General features: G+C 40.9%; 1 protein-coding gene across 4 annotated transcripts in view; it reads left to right on the top strand.

Moving 5' to 3' along the window:
* Nucleotides 1-22,437, top strand: part of JAKMIP2 (janus kinase and microtubule interacting protein 2) — a 40,623-nt gene extending 18,186 nt beyond the window's left edge. For 2 of the 4 annotated variants that reach the window (XM_031598523.2, XM_031598522.2), the window contains exons 6-20: nt 796-942; nt 2,580-2,720; nt 3,675-3,731; nt 4,615-4,734; nt 5,179-5,307; nt 6,297-6,380; nt 6,674-6,736; nt 8,588-8,686; nt 9,890-9,988; nt 10,281-10,334; nt 11,069-11,134; nt 11,498-11,566; nt 12,533-12,610; nt 13,490-13,693; nt 14,639-16,164. In XM_031598523.2, the coding sequence (XP_031454383.1) occupies nt 796-942; nt 2,580-2,720; nt 3,675-3,731; nt 4,615-4,734; nt 5,179-5,307; nt 6,297-6,380; nt 6,674-6,736; nt 8,588-8,686; nt 9,890-9,988; nt 10,281-10,334; nt 11,069-11,134; nt 11,498-11,566; nt 12,533-12,610; nt 13,490-13,693; nt 14,639-14,905 (1,677 nt within the window). In that variant the 3' untranslated portion in view covers nt 14,906-16,164. Of the gene's footprint in view, nt 1-795; nt 943-2,579; nt 2,721-3,674; nt 3,732-4,614; nt 4,735-5,178; nt 5,308-6,296; nt 6,381-6,673; nt 6,737-8,587; nt 8,687-9,889; nt 9,989-10,280; nt 10,335-11,068; nt 11,135-11,497; nt 11,567-12,532; nt 12,611-13,489; nt 13,694-14,638; nt 16,165-16,186; nt 16,260-17,610 lie in introns of those variants that run through there. The other 2 variants (XM_090150759.1, XM_090150758.1) reach the window with 2 other exon arrangements.
* Nucleotides 22,438-23,573: the final 1,136 nt, after the last annotated feature.

The raw sequence follows: 23,573 nt of genomic DNA, 5'->3' as shown, positions 1-23,573 counted from the left end.
AGCTCCTCCCCTTCCTGTTAGCAGAAGGGATCTTCAGGCACTTGCTAGCTTGCTTCAAGCAAAATCAATGGGTAAGATGATGTGATGATATAAGGAAATGTGCTTCACTGTCCTTAACAGCTACAGGGAACTCTCAGATTTTTCTAGGGCAGAACTGCATCAGGCAGGAACTTCCTAGTGATGAATGGTAACACAGAGCTTATTCATGCATTCATTAAGTAGATAATCTGGGCACACATTATCTTCTTATACTTCCTTAGGAAAAGAAATGTTGTGTATTAATGCTGGGTTTTACCGGATGGAGCTAATTTTGTGGAGAAAAAGAACTTGGTTAAGATTTTAGCTGTACTAATACTGGGATTTCCAAAGATGCCATAAGATACTTTGATTAATTTGTTGTTTAAATGACATTTAGTCAATATTTGTTGACTAAAACATTGTGCATATGCATAAGTTCCTATGTAAGTCTGTCTTCTGATGAGAAAGTCTATAGTTTCTTGAAGATAAAACACAGGTCTTGGTTTCGTTTACAGTTCTTGCAGCAGCTTTGTAGTTGTCTGATGGTGTGTCAGGTTGCTTCATCTCTATAAATGAGTTTTCCTATAGATAGAACTATTAGTAAAAACATAAGCATTGTTAGGACAGCTTTGGCAGTTCCAGTAGATCACTTTGCTTGGCGTTTTAGTGTGATGGTAGTTCTACAGGGAAGAAATATTTCTCACAAAAGAAAACTATATCTTTTATTTGGATTACTTACCATTATTAATTGCTATAAATCAATTGTTATCAATTCAGCTGAAGCGTGTCCGAGAAGCTGAAAAACAATGTAAACCTCTCCTGGAAAAGAACAAGTGCCTCACAAAGAGAAATGATGAACTGATGCAGTCTTTGCAGCGCATAGAAGATAAGCTCAAAGCAGTCACTAAAGAAAACATAGAAATGGTCAGTATTGAAGAGAAAATTGCATATTACTGCATGATATGTTTTCTGGTGGAAACGTTTGCACAGTGAATGTGTGTGCGTATGTGAGTGTGTGTAATACTACTGACAAGATACAGCAATGCTTAGGTTTGTAAATAGTAGTCTTACATAATGTTGTCTATTATGCTCGTGTGCAATATTTTTGAGTGAATGCATAAAATCAGTCTTTAATATCCCAAAAATTGTATTTGAGTCTTAATTTAAAAAAAAGTTGTATTGAGTCATGTTCTACTCTGCCATTTTGCATCTGAAAACCACGAAAGAAGCTGATATTTATCTTTGAATGTGTGTGTTCCTGTTAGAGATGATGATGATGGCAAAGTAAAGTTGTGATCTGCCCCGAGCATGTATAATTACCATAAAACATATACATGGTAAACGGATACAGGAAAGAGAATGGTGGTGTGCTTGCTAGGTTTATGAATTTCATGTATCAGGCTTTATGAGGTGGAGTTAAAGCAGCTATGTCCATAGAGCTTTCAAGTGGTCTTTAGCATTAGTCAGAATCCACGTGCATTGATTTTGCTTTCTCATTAATTAAAGAGGAAGTGTGAGTCGAGTTACCAGATGTAAACTGGCAGGCTTGCTCCTAAGTGTCTTTGCATCTCTTGCCTCTCACAGTAGTCAAGGTCTTCATCTTGAGCAGACTGACAGTTCTGCAATGGATGCAGCTCTCCTGCTGATCAGGATGAGACTATCAGATTCACAGGAAGAAAGAAAAAGGTTTTAGTGCTACAAGGTTAACCAATTTTAAGACTTTGCAATTCACCCATGCCCAGAAGACAGATTCACTTATTGTAGGCATCACAAGTTATAATTCTTTTTCCACGGCAGTTGCAGATGGCAAATCACAGCCCCTTGGCCTCTCTCACAGCAAGCAGAAGAGACTTGAGCGTGATCATGCATTAGATGTCAGTGGACAGCACCACCAGTGCACATGGCAACTTAGCTCCACTATCAAGAGTTGACATCTGTTCTTGGTAGTGTAGATGCACAAATCATGCAAGTCAGCAGGCTGTTGGTTGGTTGGAATAATAATCTTGGGCTATGGGTGTTTCCTCTTCCACGTGCTCGGAGCAGGCAGCACACAGTGTTCTAGTTAAAATAGTTATGTTGCCCCATTATTTTTCCTTCCTCTTCTTTTGGCAGGAATCACAAAACTAAAATGTCCAGTTGCTCACTGTATATGGTCAGTTGAGGGGTATTAGCAAATGCATGGGGACATGGGAGCATGGGATATCCCCTGGACACGTAGGGGATAAATCTATTTGCCATGTGGTGGGCCTCTGAAAGCATTGACCTTTAAGGGCTGCTGTAGAGGCTAGATTACCACAAAATAAATAGAGATAAATCTTTACTGTTCTGCTTGAAGAAGTCAGCCTTTCTGTGCTGCTTTGTTGTTGCAAACTGCTTGTGGGTTATAAAACTTGTATAGCTAATATTATGAATTATAAAATTACAAGTTATACAAACTATGTAGCAGAAACATATTAATATGACAGTACATTCTAAATGAAAAACTATGGTTAATTTATAACTGAATGTTTGTCTTTTTTGTTTAATTGCTAGATGTTATTTTATCTGTCTTCTTACCACAGAGAGAAAAAATGACATCGCATCCTCCACTAAAGAAACTAAAATCTCTCAATGACCTGGATCAGGCTAATGAAGAACAAGAAACAGAATTTTTAAAGCTTCAGGTCATAGAACAACAGAACATAATTGATGAGTTAACAAGGGTATGTCCAGAACACCAGGAAATTAGCAGCAATTCCTGTACAAAGTTAATTACCATGAGTATTTCATATTACAAATAGAGTTCTGAGGTTTCATATTTTCCTTGCTCTTAACACCTGTGTAGTTTTAGATGTCAGAGTGTGTTGGTGTGGGTTATTAACTGCCTTTTTAATGGGGGTGTTGTCCCTGCAACTTGAAGATGTGACACTTACATGTGAACTGAGCTGCAGAAATGAACAGACAGTGAACAGTGGAGCTCAGGAACATACACACACGTTCGCAAGGCAGGGCTCTGACAAGCTGACATATGAGGTAACCATGCTGCTATTAAAATGTTCTTGGAGAAGAAAAATGCACACAATGCAGTGCCCTTTGCGTGCTGGAAAAGAGCGTGGTTCTTGATGTGGTTCTCTAGTTCTTCTGTCATATCCTTTAATACTGGCATCCCTTTTTCAGATGACTTTGCATTTTGTTGAGGGGAAGGAGAAAGATACTCCAAAGCAGGCTGTTTCTTCTCTTAAGGCATCATTGCTAGAAGTGGTGAAATCAACACTTGTATCTTTTAGTAACTCTGAAACAGAGGAGGCACCACCTTTGCAGTGAAGGCAGTCTGCCTCCCATGATGAACACGAATGGGTGCCCTGCGAAAGTCTCCTGGTGACTTTAACAGGAAATCGATCAGTGTCTGTTGTCTGACAGCCTGCCAAGGCAGCTACACAACAGCAGGGGCTGCTTTTCTGCTATTCCCTCTTCCCTTCAAGTGATTTTCAGCTGACAGACAGTTCTAGGTATGAATCTTCCCTTCTACCTGGAATCACATTGCTTCTGAAAAATATTGCAGTCAGTGGAAAAGCAATGATTTATCTTATCTGTAGGTCTGACATTTTGGGGCTGCAAACAAAAGAAGATAGAGGTAAAAATTTTGAGTCCAATAACTTTTCAATCTCACTTTCCAGGACAGGGAAAAACTCATTCGTCGCAGAAGGAGTAAAAGGAGTTCAAAGCCAATTAAGGTAAGAGGCAAAGTCATGAATTAAAAAAAGATGAGATATGCAAAAGTTTATTGGCATCTTCTGTTATTTTTTTTTGTTGGATTCAGATTCCATGTTTAGAAGGTTGTAATCTGTCAGCAAAAGTGAACAGTGTTGTAAAGCAAATGTGGATCTTTAAATTTTTGATCAGTTGGCAGCATGCTTATTCATAACCTAAGTTTTTAAATGCTCACCTCTGTACACTGAAATGTAATCCTGCATGTCAAGTACCTCAGCTTTCATAGGATATGACTCAGTCCTCATTTGGATTGGTGAATTCAATTACTGGAGATAGTGAGACAGAGCCAAACTGTGTACTGTATGTATGGTGGTTACTGTAAGAGTGGAAAGATGTGTGGGATGAGTGTCACATTAAAAAAAAAAAAAAAAAAAACCTAAAACATAACACTAGTTTTGTGCTAATGTAGTACTTACTCATTTACTTGAGCAGCAGTATCAGTAGGAGAAGTACTGAGATATTCAAAATATCAGCAGTATCCCTAAGAGAAGGACATTTCCTTCACAGCATTATTGTCTCACCTCAGTCTGTTCAGAAGACATCTGTCAACATGCAGCTTCTTTTTCTGTACAGCTTCTATTATGTTTTCTGAGCTTCAGGCTAAGCCAGATCCTCAGTTTAGTAATATGAATCAGTAGATCATTCTCCACCAGCACAAGACCTAATCTTCAATATGGTTCCCTTTGGATTTGGTTGGAGGTGGTAATTGAAGGGGTAGCATATAGCTCTTTCTTTCCAGTCTTGCCTTTTACTGGTAATGGGGCTTGAAATTAATCTTTCTCCAAATTAGAAACTCATACTGGCCATTTCTAGGCAGATTCAGAAATCATGTTTTTCCTTCTTTAGAGACACGTGATAGACACAGTTTTGGGGTATGATGATGATTCCATGGACTCTGAAACATCCTCAGTGGCCTCATATAGAACAGACAGAACACCAGCAACTCCAGATGATGATCTGGATGAGGTAAGATCTGACTCAATTTCCATAGGCAAGGACAAATTTTCAAATGATTTTGACTTCCAAAGCAAGTGACCCAGGTTTTATTGCTCCATATTGGATGGCAAGTTCTTCATTAAATTTGGCCTCATTTTCATATGCTCAAATACTGAGAAGTTCTCTCAAAGTGTAGTCCGTAGAGTCTACAGCTATGACTTCATTGCAATCTGAGGTGACTTTTTTCCTCTCATCTCCCAAGAAAATGAACTTGTCACACTTCTTTTAGCTTAAAGACATAATTCTATTAATTCTACATCCTTATTACTTCTCATTACAGCAGGATCACCATAAAAGCTGTTTTAAATCAAGATCTGTAAACCAACTAATGTGTTTAATACCTTACACTTGCCTTCTTTGCTTTGGCAGTGCTGTGCTGTCTAGTGCTTAGGCGTGTCCTTTCTCTTTCCTCAGAGTTTAGCTGCAGAAGAATCAGAGCTGCGGTTTCGACAGTTGACAAAGGAATATCAGGCCCTGCAGAGAGCTTATGCACTACTGCAAGAGCAAACAGGAGGCGTCATAGATGCTGAAAGAGAAGCCAAGGTCAGTAACAGTCTGAGAGGCAAAGCATTTCATTACTATCGCAACGTTTTGATTTCTCAGAGTGATGCGCAAGGAAATGGAGATAAACATTCACGTACATCTATCTGTTGCATTTCACTCATTGGCAAGTGTATTTCAAGAGAGTGATGACTGAAGATGGACGCAATTGCTTTGTTTACAAGGGTCTGTTCTCTGGCTGTTTCAAACCCCTGCATTTAGGTAGACACGTCAAAGCAGACACTTCTGTAGTTTGGAACAGAGTCACAAGAATGGTCTCCTGTTTTGTCCAGGTGTGAAGGGGTTGGATTTGTATGTGTGAATGGAGGTCTGTGCTTTTCCATAAAGGCATAAATTGCACCAACTTTAGGAATATCCGCCTAAATGTTTCTAACAAAGATACACAGATTACATTCAAATTTGAATGCGATGCAGATTATGGTAAAACGTCCAAGGCTAAAAGTATTCTCCATCTAATAAAACTGTAGAATAATTCAGGCTGGAAGCAACTTCAGGTGAACTCCAGTCCATCATCTAACTCAAAGAAGTGTCAGATGTAGTAGTACCAGGTTTTTTGTTTTTTTTTTTTTTTTTTTGCCACTTTCAAGTCATTTCTTAAAGACCTCTTAGTTCTGATCACTTTTTTTCCTACTACCCTTTGCCAGTCTCATTTACTAATCACTTTTATTCAATTCAGGGACTGTCCCTGTAGTAGAAATGCTAAATCATGGCTTGAAATGGTGTTTGGGCACCTGATGGGAAGGCAGGGCTAGTCCAGGGGAGCTCAGGTGCAAGCAGTGTATCTGAGTGACTGCTAGGGGTGGAGCTGGGGTCCACCCCTTCCCAGACCTCATTTAAGAGTTGGCAGTGGAGGTGAGCACATCTCTTGCTGGAGATTGCTGCCTACCTGAGGCCTTTCCAATGTAAGCAGCTTTTTCCCTTTTTTTTCTGCGTCTGTGGCTGCTGCATTTGGGCTTGTTTGACTTCAACAGGCTCAGGAGCAGCTCCAAGCAGAAGTCCAGAGATACAAAGCCAAAATAGAAGATTTGGAAAAAACTTTAGCACAAAAAGGACAGGTAAGCACCTCTTGTGTATTTTGTTTTTTGTTTTGTATCTTCACTCTATTTAGAATATACCTAGCACAATTTCATTATAGACTTATTCCCCATGTTTATGTGTAATAAGCAGGCAGGTATAGAGTGCTTAGGAGTCTTGCTAAAGCTTGCTAGACTAATATGCTGTTGTTTTGTAATCCATGATCTGTTTATGTAGGATTTTAAAACCTGAGTATTGTGGTTCCAACTTTCAGTAAAAACACCCAGCCTTGTGAGGTTTGATTATTCTGTAACAGAACTTCTTCATCCAACAGGACTCCCATTGGGTGGAAGACAAACAGCTTTTCATTAAGAGGAACCAAGAGCTTTTAGACAAGGTATGTTCCTGAGTTCTGCATGTCTGGAGAAGAGGAGGCTCAGGGGGAGGTTATCTCATTGCTCTCTACGACTACCTGAAGGAAGGTTGTGGTGAGGTTGGGGTCAGCCTCTTCTACCATGTAATTAGTGATAGGGATAGAGGAAATGGCCTCAAGCTGTGCGGGGGCATATTGAGGTTAAGATGTTAGGAAATGGTCCTTCTCCAGTAGGCTGATCAGGTGCTGCAACGGGCTGTCCAGGGAGTTACTGACTCTGGGAGTGTGCAAGAAATGTTTAGATGTTGGACTGAGGGACGTGGTTTAGTGGGAAATATTGGTGATAGGTGGATGGTTGGACTTGGATGATTGTGGAGGTCTTATCCAACCTTAGTGATGATTGTGTTTACTCTGAAGGGTATTCTTGATCCTAAAATACACCTTTGGATGTTTACTCTAGTGTTTACAAAAATAGTGTATGGATAGCATAGTGTATTTAAATATGGACAGGATATACAGAGTAATGTAGGTAGATATGGCCTCTCCAGCACTGATCAGGCAGTGTTGGTAGTAGTTCTTGATGATCCTAGCCTAAGACCTGGAAGTTCTGCTTAGGATTATGGCTCTACTGTTAACATTATACTGTTGCAGCATTGTATTGAAGAGTTTGCTGATGCTGCCTCAGCAGAACAATCAGAGCTGAGCTTCTTAATATGAAATGGCAGCAGAAATGAAGTCATCCTCTAACATCAGGACTTTTGTACTCCTGGTCTCAGTATAGTCTGTATGTTTTTTGGGGGCTTGAGTCACCCCTTGGTCCTGTGGAACTTGAACTGTGCTTTTACTTGGTGCATTTAAGTGTGCATATGTATATCTATATATTTGTATGTATGCATTTTTAGTCATAAGCCCATGAAGGACCTTAGTGTTGCTTGTATATTACCAACAGTTACAGCAGTGGCTATAAATGACTGCCGTCTCCACGAGACCGTTAACACCCAGCAATAGATCTTCTAACTTCTTTCACCTCTCTAGATAGGGCATCCTAGCTGTGTTTCGCCCCTTCCATAAACAAGCCTTGTAAGTCTCCAGCCCTATGTCATACTTCCCCAGCCAGATGAATTGACCTAAGGGGGCTCATTTGATCTGTCTTAACGCTCTCCCCTACTGTCCTGGTATCGGCCCTGCTCGGAAAACCTCATTGCAAAATACAGATCCTGGCACTGGCCAGAGACTTGTGGAAGGGAGCAGGCTGTGAGGGATCAGTGGTGGAACTGTCCAGAGCAAGGAAGTTGTATCCAATTGGCCAGTGCATCTTATTCACATCTATTTGCTAATTGACAGAACTATTCATGAGGAGTGCTCATATGAGATAGGACAGCTGCTCAGGTAACTGCATCCAGAGACAGCTGTCCCTGCGTGCCAGCTGTGCTACATGCTGAGAATCCCTGATTCTGCCCAGGACCTCCTCCAAGGCAGGACCGGGGTTCCTGATAGGTGTTTATCCAAGCTGTTTGCAGAGTCCTCCAAGTCCCCCAACAATCTATTCCAGTGCTTTACCGTGAGAGCAATGCATATGATAGTTAATATAGACTAATCTAATAGCTAGCTTGACGTTTGTCAGCCTTCCCACTGATGTTCACTAGGATTGGATTGCTTTAGGAAAACCTTTAATCTGAGCATTTCATGATGTTTAACAAGGTGAGCAGAAGTTCACCTGTGAATTAAAGACTCTTTGAGTTAATGTAGCAACTAGAGAATCATGTCTAGAGGTTTGGATTTTACACTGCCTGTGTTGCCTGAAATGTTACTCAACAAATACTTAGTGTTTCATGTAACAGTCACGCAAATAATGAATTCATGTATTTCTATTAGATAGAGAAACTGGAAGCAGAAAACAGCCGTCTGCAACAGGAGCTACAGGATGCCCGGGACCAGAATGAGCTGCTGGAGTTCCGCAACCTGGAGCTGGAGGTGATGATCTTCTGCTTGCAGTAGAAATGGTAGCAGATGAAACCAGTGCACTCACACTGGACACCAACTTTGTTTACACCAACACTGTAATGATATAATAGAGCAACTAATCAGTGCAAGCAAGTTTATTTGTGGTTTGTGGGAGTATGTGGGCTCTAATGTCCTGGAAACAGTAAGCTCCATACTTGACTCATTTTGGTCCAAGCTAGATGCCTAGTAAGCGAAGCTAATCTTTGCTGATTAACTTTGGTGTGGCTGTGCTAAGTTATCACACTTGTAGGTATGTGTTTTTCTAACACTTCAGAGCAGCCTTTTGTCAGCATGCTTTGTTCTTATTGCTGGCTTGGAGAACAAATGTACGGTGCTGGCCAGAATCTATTAAAATTAATAGAAATTAATTGAATTGAAATGACCCAGCGAACAAGATTTAAACCCCATCCTCATGTACTTTGCTTAGGGCTGTATCCTAGGTGACATCCAAAATTGTTGCTGATGTCCAGTTGTGGTTTTTTTTGTTTGCTTGTGAGCTTGTTTATTTGCTCATGGAAATGAAGAATTGAATTAAAAGCTCACAAGCCAGAAGTGTATTTCAAGGTGAAATTTAATCTTCTGTGCTTGCCTGACTAACAAAAGGAATGTGAAATGACATCTTCAAATTTTTATTTTTCTGTGGTCTTTTAAAATGAGATAGGTAGGTTTTAGGCAGTGAAGGTATATAAACAGCTACGTTTATCAACTTCCTTGAACTTACTGCTTTCCATGATATGTAGAACATATGACATATGAGGATGAACAAGGATGTAATCCAAGTTTCCTTGTAATCTTAAGTAAAATACTTGCTCATAAAGGCAGTACTATCAGCAGTGTATAGTTTAACACGTTACTGAGCAAATCACTTTAAATGACGGTTTTAGCTGGATGACAGACAACTTGTAAACATGCATAATTCATCAAATAAACGTGCTGTAAAATAATTAATTAGATTTTAGGATCTTATGCTACTTTGCACACTATTCTTAGCCTAGAGTCCTGCCATTAGATGTTACCAGCAGTTGTCAAATACTGATGTAATGCTTTTCTCCTACTGTGAGGAGACTAGGTTTGTGGAGCATGATATAAACAGTAGCTGTGGCATTTGCTGAGTTCTCGATGCATCTCATTCATTCTGATGTGCTCTCTGGTGTCTTTTCCATGAATATTCAGGAAAGAGAGAGACGGTCCCCACCATTTAATCTTCAAATTCACCCATTCTCAGACGGTGTGAGTGCTCTACAGATATACTGCATGAAGGAAGGGGTGAAGGTAAGCCAGTTTCATAAGGCAGGGCTTACTACAGGAGTGGTTGATGCTGTGTAATCACTTACATTAATCTCTGCAAATAACTCCAGTAAATTTTCAGATTTAATCAGTCTAATGAAACTTGTTTGACATGGAGTTGTAGTTTTCAATATGATTACAAAACCTGGTGCGGAAGCAATTGAAATCAGCGTCTGTTGCATTTCCATGTTTTATCTCAACATTTTTCATAGAAAGGACAAATAATGCAGACATAAAAATGTGTATGCCTTGCCTTTAGCTTATTTTCTATTTGCAGGATGTCAGCATCCCAGACCTCATAAAACAACTAGACATCCTAGGTGATAATGGGGTAAGTTAAGAGGGAGATATTTTCCCTTTACAAGCTACACTTTGTACAGAGGATAAGTGAAATCTGTAACTATGGTGACTATTTTCTAAGGTATTTGTTAAATCATGTAATATTGGAATTGTTCCTCCAGAGAACGTATATCTCTAACTTAAGCTTTTGTTGGGTTTCTATAATCAGAGGGTGTGTAATGAAGCAGCAGCTTTAACAGCTGGTTTAGTAGACTGGGAAGAATGCGTGTCCAGAGGCCAAATGATATCTGGAACCGGGCCTGACTGCAATCCAGGCACTCATTAAAGCTTGTGATGAATTAGTTTGGCAGTATAAGCCCACCTCATCTTCATCACGTCTAGGATTTCTCTGAAAAAAGTTTCATAAATAGGCAAGAAATACCACATGCTGTGTGGCTTTCTAAGCAGATATTGCCCACTTTAATCATCCTTGTGAAAGAGAACATCCTGTATCTGTGGTTAACATTAGATATGCTTTAAGAGTGCATCAGATATGCTTTAAGGTTAGCAAAACTACCCCAAAGGCAAATGGGTCTAACTTTAGATTTCTCCTAAGATGCAACAGTGTGAAAGCATAGTCCACAGCTTGCGAAGAAATAAAGCATTCTTCTTTCTTTTATGTTAGCAGACCCTGGATATTTTGATGTAGACCTAGTGTGTATAGAATGGATAATCTGTATCTGTGTAGGAAACTAGGACTAATATTTTTATTCCTTCTCTTCATAGAATTTAAGAAATGAGGAGCAAGTGGCCATAATTCAGGCTTCCACTGTATTGTCTTTGGCAGAAAAGGTAAAATGTGTGCTTGCTTTTTTCAAGTGTTATCTAATGACTAATCTAATGCTGTAAATTCTTAGCTCTGTTGTTGGAAATAATCAGACTTTCTAGTATAGGAGGCAATTTCTTGGAAAAAGAAAACCTTGCTAGCAGTATTTTATACTACTGTGTATCAACTAGAGATTTTGCAAGGATAGGACTACCTTAATGTAAATGTAATCACAGTCCCACACACCTTGCTGAAGTGGCAGAGATGTCAGATTTACCAGACGCAAGCAATGTGGTCAGAATAGCTGGAAATGCAAAGTAAAATAAAACATTCAAGCCTACTTGCCTAGAAAACACAGCAGGTTACAGCTCTCATTCTCTTGCCTCCAGTGGATTCAGCAGATTGAGGGAGCTGAGGCTGCTCTGCACCAGAAGATGATGGAACTGGAAAGCGATATGGTAGGCGAACTTTCTTTGAAAGACTTCTTAGGAATTTGTCGCATTTACTTGATGTGCCACAAAATAATTAAAAACTGGTCTTTTGGCAAAACATGTACGGAGGCTTTCTGTGATTATTGGTGAATCCAAAGTTACTGTTTCATGTGCAAAAACAGAATAAGGGAAAGAGAAATAGTTAACGTTTGAGAACTTTTTATATTAAGATAACTGTTTATTAAAAAATACAAAGACTCAGATGGTGCTTGGTGATTTTCAGAGATGTAAGTGACCACACTCTGCCTTAACGTTAAACTTTAACAATTAAAGTTTAAAAATCAGTAGTTGTACTGCATTTTATTCTCTATTGATAAGTGGGAAATAATTTTCATGCTGTTTTACTTCATTGTGCTTTAAACCCATATAATCTTTAAGGTAAAACACTCACAGATAAACTTGCTACAGTACTTTCATACTACTCTTATTCTAGTTAGTGGAAGTCATTTAAAATTAGCCTAACAACATGAGTTGGCATGTCCATACTCAAGTTGATTAAGCTTAAGTTAGGCTGAGGACTTTAAACGCAGCATGGCCGTGAAAATGCCTGTTCAGTTCCTGTTTAGTTGATTGCACTCTCACACTTATTCCAAAATAAGAGAAACAACAAAAGGTGTTGTCCATGCCTCCAGAGCTGCTGTCTTCAGAAAAATTACGCAGAAAAACTGAAATGCTACTACTGAAATGCTAAGCAACACTGCTAAAATCAGCAAAGAGATTATAGGTTTAGTTTTATGTAGGATATGTACTATCATGAAAAGCATACACAGCTGTTTTTGTTCCTATTCTTCTAGCTGTGATAGCCAAATACCAATAACCCTGGTAGATCAGTCTTCTAGTCCTGCCAGTCAGATATCCGTTAATTTAATAAAACTTCCCAAAGCATTTTGAGTAACTAACTCATTTTTCTGTCCAAATGATCCTTTGTTGTAGGAACAATTTTGCAAAATAAAAGGTTATTTGGAGGAAGAGCTAGACTACAGGAAGCAAGCTCTTGACCAGGCATACATGGTATGTACAAAGGAAATGCTACAGCATACATTGGTTGGCACTGTAGTGCGACACATGCTCCAGCTGGATCAAGAAGAGAGGTTTTTGCTTTCCTCTTGGTATCTTTTATCTGACGTACTACCCATGCATCTGTGCTGCTTCAAAAGGGCGCCTAGGCTTTGCACATCATAAAAAGGCAGAGCTCCTGAAGTCCAAAACTGTTCTGTCATCTAAAGGCAGATGTTGGTCATTATCGTCAGCTTGTCCAAATGGAGCCAATGCAATCAACTAGAACTCAGATCTGGCATCTCAGATAGCCCATTTTGTGTATGCCATAGCAAGAAGATGATGTGCCACAAAGAGCAAGATTTACTGCTGTAAAACACTGCTGTACCGAATTCCAATATGTAGGTCTGGTAACCAGCCACATAAGTTCAGCATATTTGGTTTGTCAGTTAATGGCAATACTCATGACTAGCAGGGTTAAGAGCAAAAGTAGTTTAGCACTGACTTTCAGTCTGTCTTGTCTTGTTTTGAGACTTATTTCTAGTGCAGTGGGTCAGTTTTAGAATTGGTGAAATATTCATCTTTTTAATTGCAATTACAAAATACATATGAAAGTTCTGTCCAACTGCTGATCATCACTATAACCACTTAAAAAAAAAAAGTCACTAAGAGATGTCAGTGAAAATTAATGTTAGAATACTATGCAAACAAAAGTGTGCTTTTTTTGGTTTAAGCACTGGCCCATTCTGTAAGTTCTGCTTGTCACACTTTTGCACGTTTGAGCACAGGGACCATCATGCAGGTGCCTGAATCTGCCACAACTCCCTGTCCTCACTTTAAACAAACAAAAAATATGTTCTGTCTCTGACTGACTTTTGGTATTGCATCGACCAGAGGATCCAGGAGCTTGAGGCCACCTTGTACAATGCTTTGCAGCAAGAAACGGTGATAAAGTTTGGAGAACTGCTCACTGAAAAACAGCAGGAAGAGCTCAGGACAGCAGTAGAAAAGCTAAGACGCCAGATGCTGAGGAAAAGCAGAGAATATGATTGCCAGATTCTTCAGGAGAGGATGGAGCTGCTCCAGCAGGCTCATCAGGTAAAAAGAAAAAAGCACGTGTATATCTATGCAGTTTTGCTGTGTAAGAATAAAAGCTGAGGCTCCAGGTCACCGGCGTCTAGATTCCTGAGTTGTTTTATACTGCATGTCTTTACTGTGCACATAAACCCTGAATATTAGCTTGTGGAGTGGTGTTTTGGAGTATTTTGAGTCTTAAAATTCTAAACCAAGCAGTTTTCATCCATAAAAATGACCACCCTAGTTATTGGACTTGTCTCAATAGGAACTGCATGAATTGTTCTGATGCATGCTGCATAGAAGATGTATCTTTTTCCTGCCATTTCTGGGTTTCTCTTGTTACTGGCCATCTGTCATAGGCTCTGGCTAAGTAGAAAAAAGACACAAAGACTCAAAGTCTCATTTTTGTATTCTGTAACTCAACTCTATGGGATCATTCTTCCCATTGTGCTAAACTTTAAGTTGTATTACACAGTTCTTGTAGAAGTATCTACCTCTGCTAAAAACACACTGAGTATGAGTTCAGCACACCTAGCTCACCACAGAATTAGTGTTAGCCATAAACATTTAACATTTCACATCTGATAACATTTTAGTCCTCTTTTAATACATCATACTGTGAGAAATCTTAATTTTGATATATTTCTAACAGTATAATCACAACTGTACACTTTCCATATATTTACCATAGGTTTAATAAAATCAATGCTATGAAACATCCTCTGCTAATTTTCCAGTGTTTTGAGGATGCAGTAAAATACGCACAACATCATGTTTTGAGTTGTCGTACATGAGGTAAAGTCACTGTTAGGCAGGGCTAGTGGCTAGAATTCGTGCTGCTCCATAAGTTTATACCTGCCAGAGAAGTGAATTCATTAATTTCTGGGCTTTTATCACTTTGAATGTTTGGTTGCTTCCAGCCAAGCAAAGCTACTGAGTCTAGTTGCGTTCTTTTCTAATTTCCAGAGGATCCGAGATTTAGAAGATAAAACTGACATCCAAAAGAGACAAATTAAGGATCTGGAGGAAAAGGTTGGTTTTGTTTTGTTTCTGAAGCAGGCTCATTTTGAAAATAATGACCTAATTCTTTTGAACTACATGGATTTTTTTATACCTAAATCAGCTGTACATTTTAGTGCTTTTCTACTATGCCTTTTTTCCAGTTTTTGTCTTTTAGTATATTCTGACTTTAAGATTAAAGTCCCTTCCACAACAAACTATGTTTCATTTTAGGAAATAAATTCTGAATACTTTTTAATTATGGTGAATGATACTGGGCCAAATGTTGAAACATTTATTTGGTGGTGAGATGCTGTTTTGGTCTGCAAGTAGTACATCCATTAAGGCAGGGTGAAGGTAGAGAGCAGGAAGGAGCAAATGAAACTCAGTGAAGGTACAGAGATTGTCCTTTGGGAGCTCTGGTTATAATGCTGTCTTGTTTACTGAAGTTTGTGATTGATTATGCAATATGAATGCAGTACCAGAATCTTGCTCCTGACTGACCTGTCAAGTTGCCTATTCACATTCTCCCTATATATGCAAAGAATACACACAAATATGTACAGAGCTGTGCTGCTTTTTCCTTTGTCACATTAACTTGTCTTAGTTTTTGATAAGTTAGGTAGGATTGCTGAAGAAAGATCACTGTGAGCACACTATAATCTTACCACTGATGTATTTTCTAGAAATGCTATACTGATGTAAGATGCATCTCCACTGAGAGCTTTGCCCATTATTAATGCATATCAAAGTACATACATAAGCTATAATAATGGCTACATCAATACAATGACTGTAGTGCCAATGAGCCCCCCCAGTTTGTATGTATGTTCCTGAAGTGAAACAAATGAGTTCAATGTAAAACTTGATATACATAATTCCTTCCACTTTTCTGTCAATATTTGCATGACACAAGAACTCAGTGTCTTTCTTTCCTGAATATACAACATGGAAATAGATCATAATCTGTAATGAAAATCAAAACAAAAATAAAACTTATGCAGTGGTCATATGGAGACCTTGAGTATGAGACTTTTTAGTGTCAATATTCCACAGAATTTTTTATTCATAAATATTCACATTCCAGGAGATCATTCATGATTAAAATGACACATCCAATTTTTTCAAGCTATAATGGTTAGGTTTTGATATTGTATAACAGTGTGTATACTTACAGTTGCAGGTTATTTCCAGCATAAATGGCAGGCACTGTTTTTTAAACCTACTTTAAAATACTACCCATGCTAGTTTCGATGTCCAGCTTTGTCTTCCATCATCCCACAGTGGCTTACAGTGACAGCTATATCTTAGGCTTTCAATATGGTGCAAATTCTAGTTTGCCAACAAAATAAATCACATCTGTTTGTAATGTGACACTTTGAGATGTAACTACAGAAATACAGTGTATTCTGAACATAGAATTACTTTACTTGTCCTTCAGAGTGCAAAAAGAACTAATCCTGGTGCTAACAATGCCATGACTACTTATTTTTATGCTGTCTTTTTCTTCTGCAGTTTCTATTTCTATTCTTGTTCTTCTCTCTTGCCTTTATTCTTTGGCCTTGATGTCAATGTGCCTCTTGAAAAGGTAAGACTACATTATTTTTCTCCTCAAAGCTAGTACTTCTTGCACAGTGCTGAGGATCAGACTGTTGTGTGTTCCTGTGCACGTCCAGAGTCAGGGGATCTGGAAAGTCATTGTCAATTTGTAATAGTTCATTGTGGAGAGTGATCACACTGCTGATTTAACAGATGGCACTGCAGCCAGACCAACACTGTCCAACATTCTTGTAAATGAACTGACACAGCTTGCTAATTATACTATGCCATTTGTAATTGCAAAAACTAAAGCCAACAGGAATTTCATAATATCAAATAATCAAGAGAATAGCAGGTAAAATTCACTGTGCCATCTAAGTTTCTGGTTCTTAGAACTACCAAGATGAATACCAGTAGGGTGATCTTTGCAAAACTGCTTGACTGCACTGGATGCGTGCTGACTTTATTAACGTTACAAGGGACTTCAAACAGATTTATAACAAAACAACAAGAAAAACCCACAGCACCTCACTGAAATAGACCTAGGGAACCATTTGATAATGAGAAAACTTTGGTTTTGTTAGAGCCCTGCTCCAGTTTATCCTTTAACAGTTTTTCAACTGTTAGAGCAAACTGATACAATTGCAGATGATTCTTTCTGGTTTCTTTTTCTGACAGGATTAGCACAGCTCATTGCTGTACTTTTGAGATTAGGATGGACAAGCATTTGAAACAAGCTCAGAATGCAGTGTGTGTGAATGAAGCCATATGCAGCACTATTTAGCATCCAGATTAGAATTCTCTAGCTCCTTCAGGGAGTTTACTATCTGCATTTTTTTTTTTGTGCTTGTGTATATACATATTCACTTGTGATTGCATAAGGAAGTCTGGTCTGCATCAGTTTCATACTTAGTGAGTTTTACCATGTGGATTTTAACGCTGAGGAAGCAAAGAAAAACTAAGCTATTTTTCTCCCACATTTCAAATCTGAAACCCAGAACTCTTCTCCATATATAGGAAAGATTTCCTTGAATCAGAAGTAGGCTGCATTTGACTCTGAATCAGCCAAAGTCCTAGACTTGTAGTGAAACCACGAACATATCACCTGCTGCCTAAAATTTACCAGATACGACAACTTTGTCAGTGCCAGTAACTCTTATAACCAGTTTTCCATGGACTGATGTGTAACTAATTGCCTGAGGGTACCTGTGGGGACTTCTGTTGACCAGAAGGCTGTACTCTGTAGTGTCCAATAGATGGGGAGCAGAAACAGCCTGTCCAGTTAGCTGGCAATGTAAGAAAAAATCCTTTCAGCTTTCTGATAGGTTGTCAGCTGGATAGGTAGGCAGAGAACGTACCACTATCTGATACAGATGTTCTTCTTTTTCTTGTACTTCTAGAGCACCCGACCACACAGATTTGTCCCTAGAAAAGCAAATGCTTCCAACCTCCCCAATGAAGAGAACCTTGTTTACATCTATTTAAAAAAAAAAAATACAAATGAACAACCTGTAGCCAAGACCATAACCACCTTGTATTTTAAAGCCATCACTCAAGATTCATTAATGGACAGTTCCTGTCTAAAGCTATGATATATGCTGCATCTAATGAAGTTCTATATGTTGAAATTACAAAAGGGGAAGAAATATAAACTGTCAACCTACATTGCTAAAGAAAAACTTAAAGGGAATCAGCAAGGCTCCACTTCCAGCTGACTGAGTCAGAGTGTGTCTTGGGCATGGAACCAAAGTTACAACAGAAAAATCTATCCCTGCTGTGCAGGGCAGTTGTTTAAATGTGACACTGTCATCCCACAAACAGATCAAAAATAAGAGGAAAGAGTAGGAGAAACACTTAGGATGTGCAGAGAGGTACTGACCATAAAGTGTTCTGTTTGAACCATTGGACTTTCTCACTGCAGGGGGACTCTTTCTCTCTCCCTTTGGTTTTCACCTCAGGAACAGTGACAGCTGCAATGTGGGGGCAAAAAAAAAGGAGAAATGTATTCTGGCTTATTGCACTGTGGGCAGGACAAGACACCGTGTTTTGTATTTGAGGTCATTATAAGGCACTATTCTACATGGCAGAGGAAGGGAAGAATCAGATGTGAGACATAAGGAATGTTTCTGGCAGAGTTGTAGCCTTATCTCTTCATACTCCATGCATGAAGAAAAGCCTGTCCCTTGTCAGATACTTCTCAGACTTCCATATTTGTTTTCACTAAAAGAATAATGTACTGACAAGCACTGGATTGAACTTACAGCGTGGCTTCTGAGGAAGAAAAAGATGTGTTCAAGGGGAAAGGAAAGAAAGCAGTCCCCAGTGTCTACGTTATATGATCCACAAAGCATCAGCTTTTAGACATTCTGTTCCTACTGAGCATAAGAAACCTTTATAAATGTTTTGGTTTGGCTTGTCAAACTGATTTTGTTAGCTGGCTTCTTGACCAAGAACGCGTTTACCAAATAGTGGGGAAAGCCATGTGAAAACATCTTTACTAAAAAACATCTTTACTAAATATGAAGAGTAGTGTCATTAGTCTGTTTAGATTTTTCCATAATTAAGAATAACTAGAAGTCATTTCCATTTCAAAGCATTATGTATCTCTTTCATGACCAAGTCTGGAACCCAGTCCTGCTGTCTCCCTAAGGCAAGCAGGCATGCCATCACAGCTGCATGTCCCTTTAGTTGGTAAAAAGCAAACCCCAAGGAGAGCTGGCACCTGCAACAAACCCTGCCAAGCTTCTGTGTCTGTTGGATGCACCTTTGCTTCCATCTTTCCTTTCCTCATGGTGTTCTGTATGAGCTAGGCATGGCAATGCACTTCTCTGCCTCTCTTTTTATTTCCTGGAAACAGAGTCTTGCCTGTGCAGACTTCAGGTTCCTGTGGCAAAGCTTATTTGAGCTGTCTCTTCCACAGTGGAGCCTTAATTTCAGCTGGGAAAAAAAAGGATTTCCATATAACAGTGTAGAAGATGGTCTGTGCATTACTTAAACCTTCAAAAGAGGGCTCACACATTCCAAATTTTATGCACACGGACTCTGCATACTAGAAGCTTTAAAAGTGCTTTACAAAGAGTCTTGCCTTTGTTTGCTTGTTCATTTTCACAGATGAAGCAACTGAGGCACAAAGCAGTGAAGTAACTTTGTACAGCAACTCAGGAGGGCAAAAGCTATTCCCTGGCCATAGCAGGAACAAAGTTTAGCTAGTGCAGAGGATGCCTGCCCCTCAGATGTTTTGGAGTTGAAATAGCTTCTACTCATTAAGCCCAACACTGGGCTCTGTTTGTCCAGAGACTGAGAAGATCCTCGTTTCATGCATGTCTGGAAGTTCTGCTGAGCCCTCCATTAAAGGTTAGCAGCTACTAGCAAGTTTCTGCTCCTTCAAATTAATTTAAATTGCAAAATGAATGGAGCTGTGTGAAGTAGTCTGTTTTAGTCAAGGGGTTTACTGAATTCTGCACTAGCTATATGTTTGTTGGCCCCATTTTACTTTATTTTTTTTTAACAGACTTGTAGGCGGGTATGTTACATGAATGCTGGTATGTTTGCATGCTCTGTGTTGCAGAAGAATCTGTGGATAAGGTTGGCCCAAACCTATCACCTGTGCTTTCCAAGGGTGCTGCTGCCAATTCAGTCATGAAGCTTTGGAGTCAGGCCCTTTGAGAGCCTCCTCCACACCTGTGACACATTGGGATCACTTCACAATTTCTTGTTAACTGCAAAAAGTTTTTTTTTCCTGTCTGGTATTCCTTCTTCCCCTTTCCACTGTTCTTTCTCCCTTGCTGGAGCACAAGTTTGTTCTGTACTTGGCTGCAGTAGTATGTAGGAAGTAAATGCAGCCTGCAAACTTTTCTTAGACGTTATAATGCCAGGCTCATCTTTAAGAAGCATGAGCACAGCATGTGTTTTCCATGGTGGTGCAATAACTTCCATCTCTGCTTTGGTTTAAAAAAAAAAAATGAATACTGGAAATGTTTGTTACAGACAATCGCAGAGCAGAAGCATAGCACAGATAACATTATCTGGTTTTAGAACATACCTCGCTGATTTTGTGACAGGCTTCATAATTTAGGCCCTCTGAGCTGCGCTGTGCACATCTTGTGCTCATTTCTCTTGCCTGATTTCCCCTCCCTTACTCTTTCTTATTACATATGCATGCAGGTGCTGTATTTCCAAGGGCTTAGGGAGGGTGGGAGGTGGCAGAGCATCCACAGGTTACTGTGGTGTGACGTGTAAATGGTTGCAAACTTTAGAAAGATTGCTAAAGTCCCTCCAGAGAACTGAACAACAGCTGCTTTATTATTCTTGCAGCATTACATGAGCCATGCCTAAAACACACTTGTTGGTAAAATACAAGCTTACTCCTCTCAGCCTGACAAAAATGAGTTTGACACAAAATGTTTGGCTATATATATGTGTATCTATATTATATAGATACATACATATACATATATATGCACATCTATCTGTCTGGTCACTACTGTATATAGGAAATCATTGCTATAGCTTATGAAAGTGTATTTCCAATCTAGGTATGGGGAATTCAATCTAGACTTGTTTAGCTACAGCAACTGGTACACTCATGGTTTAGTTTTACATCTTATGTGCAACTTCTTTGTGGTTCTGTTTTTCCTTACTTTGCTTTCTCTTTTTTTCTTTTTCCCTCCACCATTCTTTGTCCTGAAGCTGTCATCCAAGGCTTTCTGTTTTTCCCGATGTTCTCTGAGGCAAGGTATTGAGAGTCCTCTCAAATGAGTCTCTGCAGCCCCTCCCTTAAATCAGCCAGCAAACCCACAGCAATTTATTTCAGTCCTTGAGGACTGTAAACATAGCCCTGATTCCTCCTGTCTGTACTAGAGCAGGACCACAGCACTCCACTACTTCCAAACCAGCACAGCAGTAGATGAGGCACATACATAATGAAAGTTAGCTGAACAAAAATCAAACTTGCCACTTTTTCTCCCCTTCCTCCACCAAATCAGGAGAGTTCAAAGACACTTATTTCAATTCAAGCACTTCAGACAAAGACGTAATTGGTGAGATGAATTTAGGCAGTTTGGTTTGAGAAAGAAATAGGGCTTCTTGCAGTATTACCAGCCTGGCTCACAGCTGTATTCTCACTGGCATGCCTGGAGACCCATGTAAATTTTATTTTATTTTGTTTTTTTTTGCACACACAGTCCATTTTCCAACTCCCTGCTGTCATCTCAGTGGGGAATATCCTCTGAAACTCCAAAGCTTTCAGTTTCCTGGCACTCCGTGAGGACTGGATAGGCCAGGCTTCTCAGTAGGGTGAGGTTCAATGAACAGCCATACAGTGGCTGGTGACTGAAAGTTTTTTTTACTTGTTTATTTTTCCTTGCCCTCTTTCACATCAGTACCTGTTTTTAGATATAATTTTGTTCCTTTTTTTTTGGTGTTTACTCCAGAACAGAAGTGTTAACGATTTGGCAGAATGACCCTTTGATAAACACTGGACACGTATCTGTATTATATGTATTAATGTGTAGAAGAGAATCCTTACTGTATGTAAAGTTTTATGAATGGTTATTTTTTAATTTATGTATTTAATATAGGATTCAATGACCTCTGGTGTTTTAGTTTGTATAAAGAAAAAATAAAACAGCAGCATTTTTTAAAAAAAAATCTCACTCTACATTCACAGCGATGTTTAGTGTCCGTCTGGAATCTGTTTGGTGGTGCGGGTGGCAGAGCCCCAGTCCAGCTGCTGAGAGCTGGGGGAGTCTTCTCCTCTGCAGGTATCCAAACCCTCCGGCCGCCTTCCTGTGCAGCCTGCTTGTGGGGCTGGGCTGGGGCAGCCCTGGAGGTCCCTTACAACCCCTGTGGCTCTGTGACTGCGTCAAGTTAAGGCTGAACGACTAAGACGTGCAGAATGCACCTTCCTGGCCTGCTGTGCTCCGGCGCGCTGCTTACAGCCTGCAGGGCGACTGGCGGGGCCCGGGGCTGTCGGAGCTGGGAGCGCAGGTGCAGGGAGAGCCGCCGCGGATGTGCTGCGCTGGTTGGTTGGTGGGAGGAGGGCAGGCAGCTCTCCCAGCTTGGTCCCGTCTCTGCGTTACTGGCTTTGTGCTACGCCCGTGTACTGAGGAAAAAAAAAAAGAACAGATGCTGCCTGTTCCGTGCAGCTCAGGTAGATGGGGCGCCCTTACCGGGCTCTGCCTCGCTTTGGGAAAAAGACATCAGAATTTATTTTACAAACTCTTCACGCCAACGCTCTGAGCTGCTGAGAGCTGACTTCCTACGCCAGCCTGTGAAAAAGAACGGCGCTCAGCTAACTGCCGCAGGGAGGCCGCGCGGTACGCAGGTGATGCGCAGCCCCGGCGGTCGGAACGGCGGAACGCCGTGCTGCGCGCGGCGTTGTGGCAGAGCCGTAACCGCCGGCTGCCCCGCCTCTCTCTCAGAGAGCCGCCGGCCGGCAGGGGGCGCTGCCGCCCTCTGCGTCGCCGTCCCCGCCCGCTCCCCGGACCCGCGATGCGCGCGCCGTGCGCTCTGGGCGGGACGGGCAGCGCCGGGCCGTTGGGGCGGTTGTGGCGCGAGGTCCGTTTGAGCGCGGAGAACTGCGGCATTGAGGCCGGAGAACGGGGGGGCTTCGTGCAGGTGGACGCAAATGGCGCTGGAAGGCAAGCTGCCATACCGTGCGAACAAACCGTGTGGGAAGAAGACTGAGCTGATTGCGGGTTGAAAAAAATAAAGATGCAACGAAAATGATGGAGAACAAGTTGTCGTTTTGCCAGGCTTCACCCTCCTGAGGTGCCAATGTTTTCCGCTGCCATTCTGGTACACCACATACATTTAACTTTCCAGGTCACGCTTCTTAAAGGGCTTTAGGCTATTCAGAAATACAGCAGGCGGCCACACAGACCTCACTGTGGCTCCGCGCACAGAAGAGAAAGAAGTTTCCGTTCCAGTTGCGCCACGCAGCCGCGCCGTGCGCGTCGTGCCGCCTTTCGTCCTTAGGTAAAGCAGCCGTCGGCGGGCGAGGAACCGCGCCGTCGGCTGCGGCTTTGGGGCAGCGCGGCCAACGCTCAGCGCTTCGAGTGCAGCAGCGGCGCCTTGGGGGCTTCTGTCTTCTCTGCACCGTTTGCAGAGCAGCAGTGTCCGATTGCGTGGGACTGTCTGAACAACCGAAACCCTCCCGGCTGGAACCGTGTCACTGCTCTGCTGAGGGGGCTCAGTTTCTGAACACGGCAGAAAAATACACTCCAGAGCCCCATCCGCGCTCGGACAGAGGCTCGTGCAGTGGCTGCCGCAGCGCGCGGCCACCGAGTGACAGCCACTCACACACACAGCTGCTCTGCGCAACAAAGGAAATCCTGCAGAAAAACGTTCAAGCCTGAAGCAG

This window comes from Phasianus colchicus, chromosome 15, assembly GCF_987193195.1.
Source record: "Phasianus colchicus chromosome 15, bPhaCol1.hap1.1, whole genome shotgun sequence".
Classification (NCBI taxonomy): domain Eukaryota; kingdom Metazoa; phylum Chordata; class Aves; order Galliformes; family Phasianidae; genus Phasianus; species Phasianus colchicus.
Note: the sequence above shows the minus strand (reverse complement) of the source record. Positions and strands in the feature narration are given on the sequence as shown.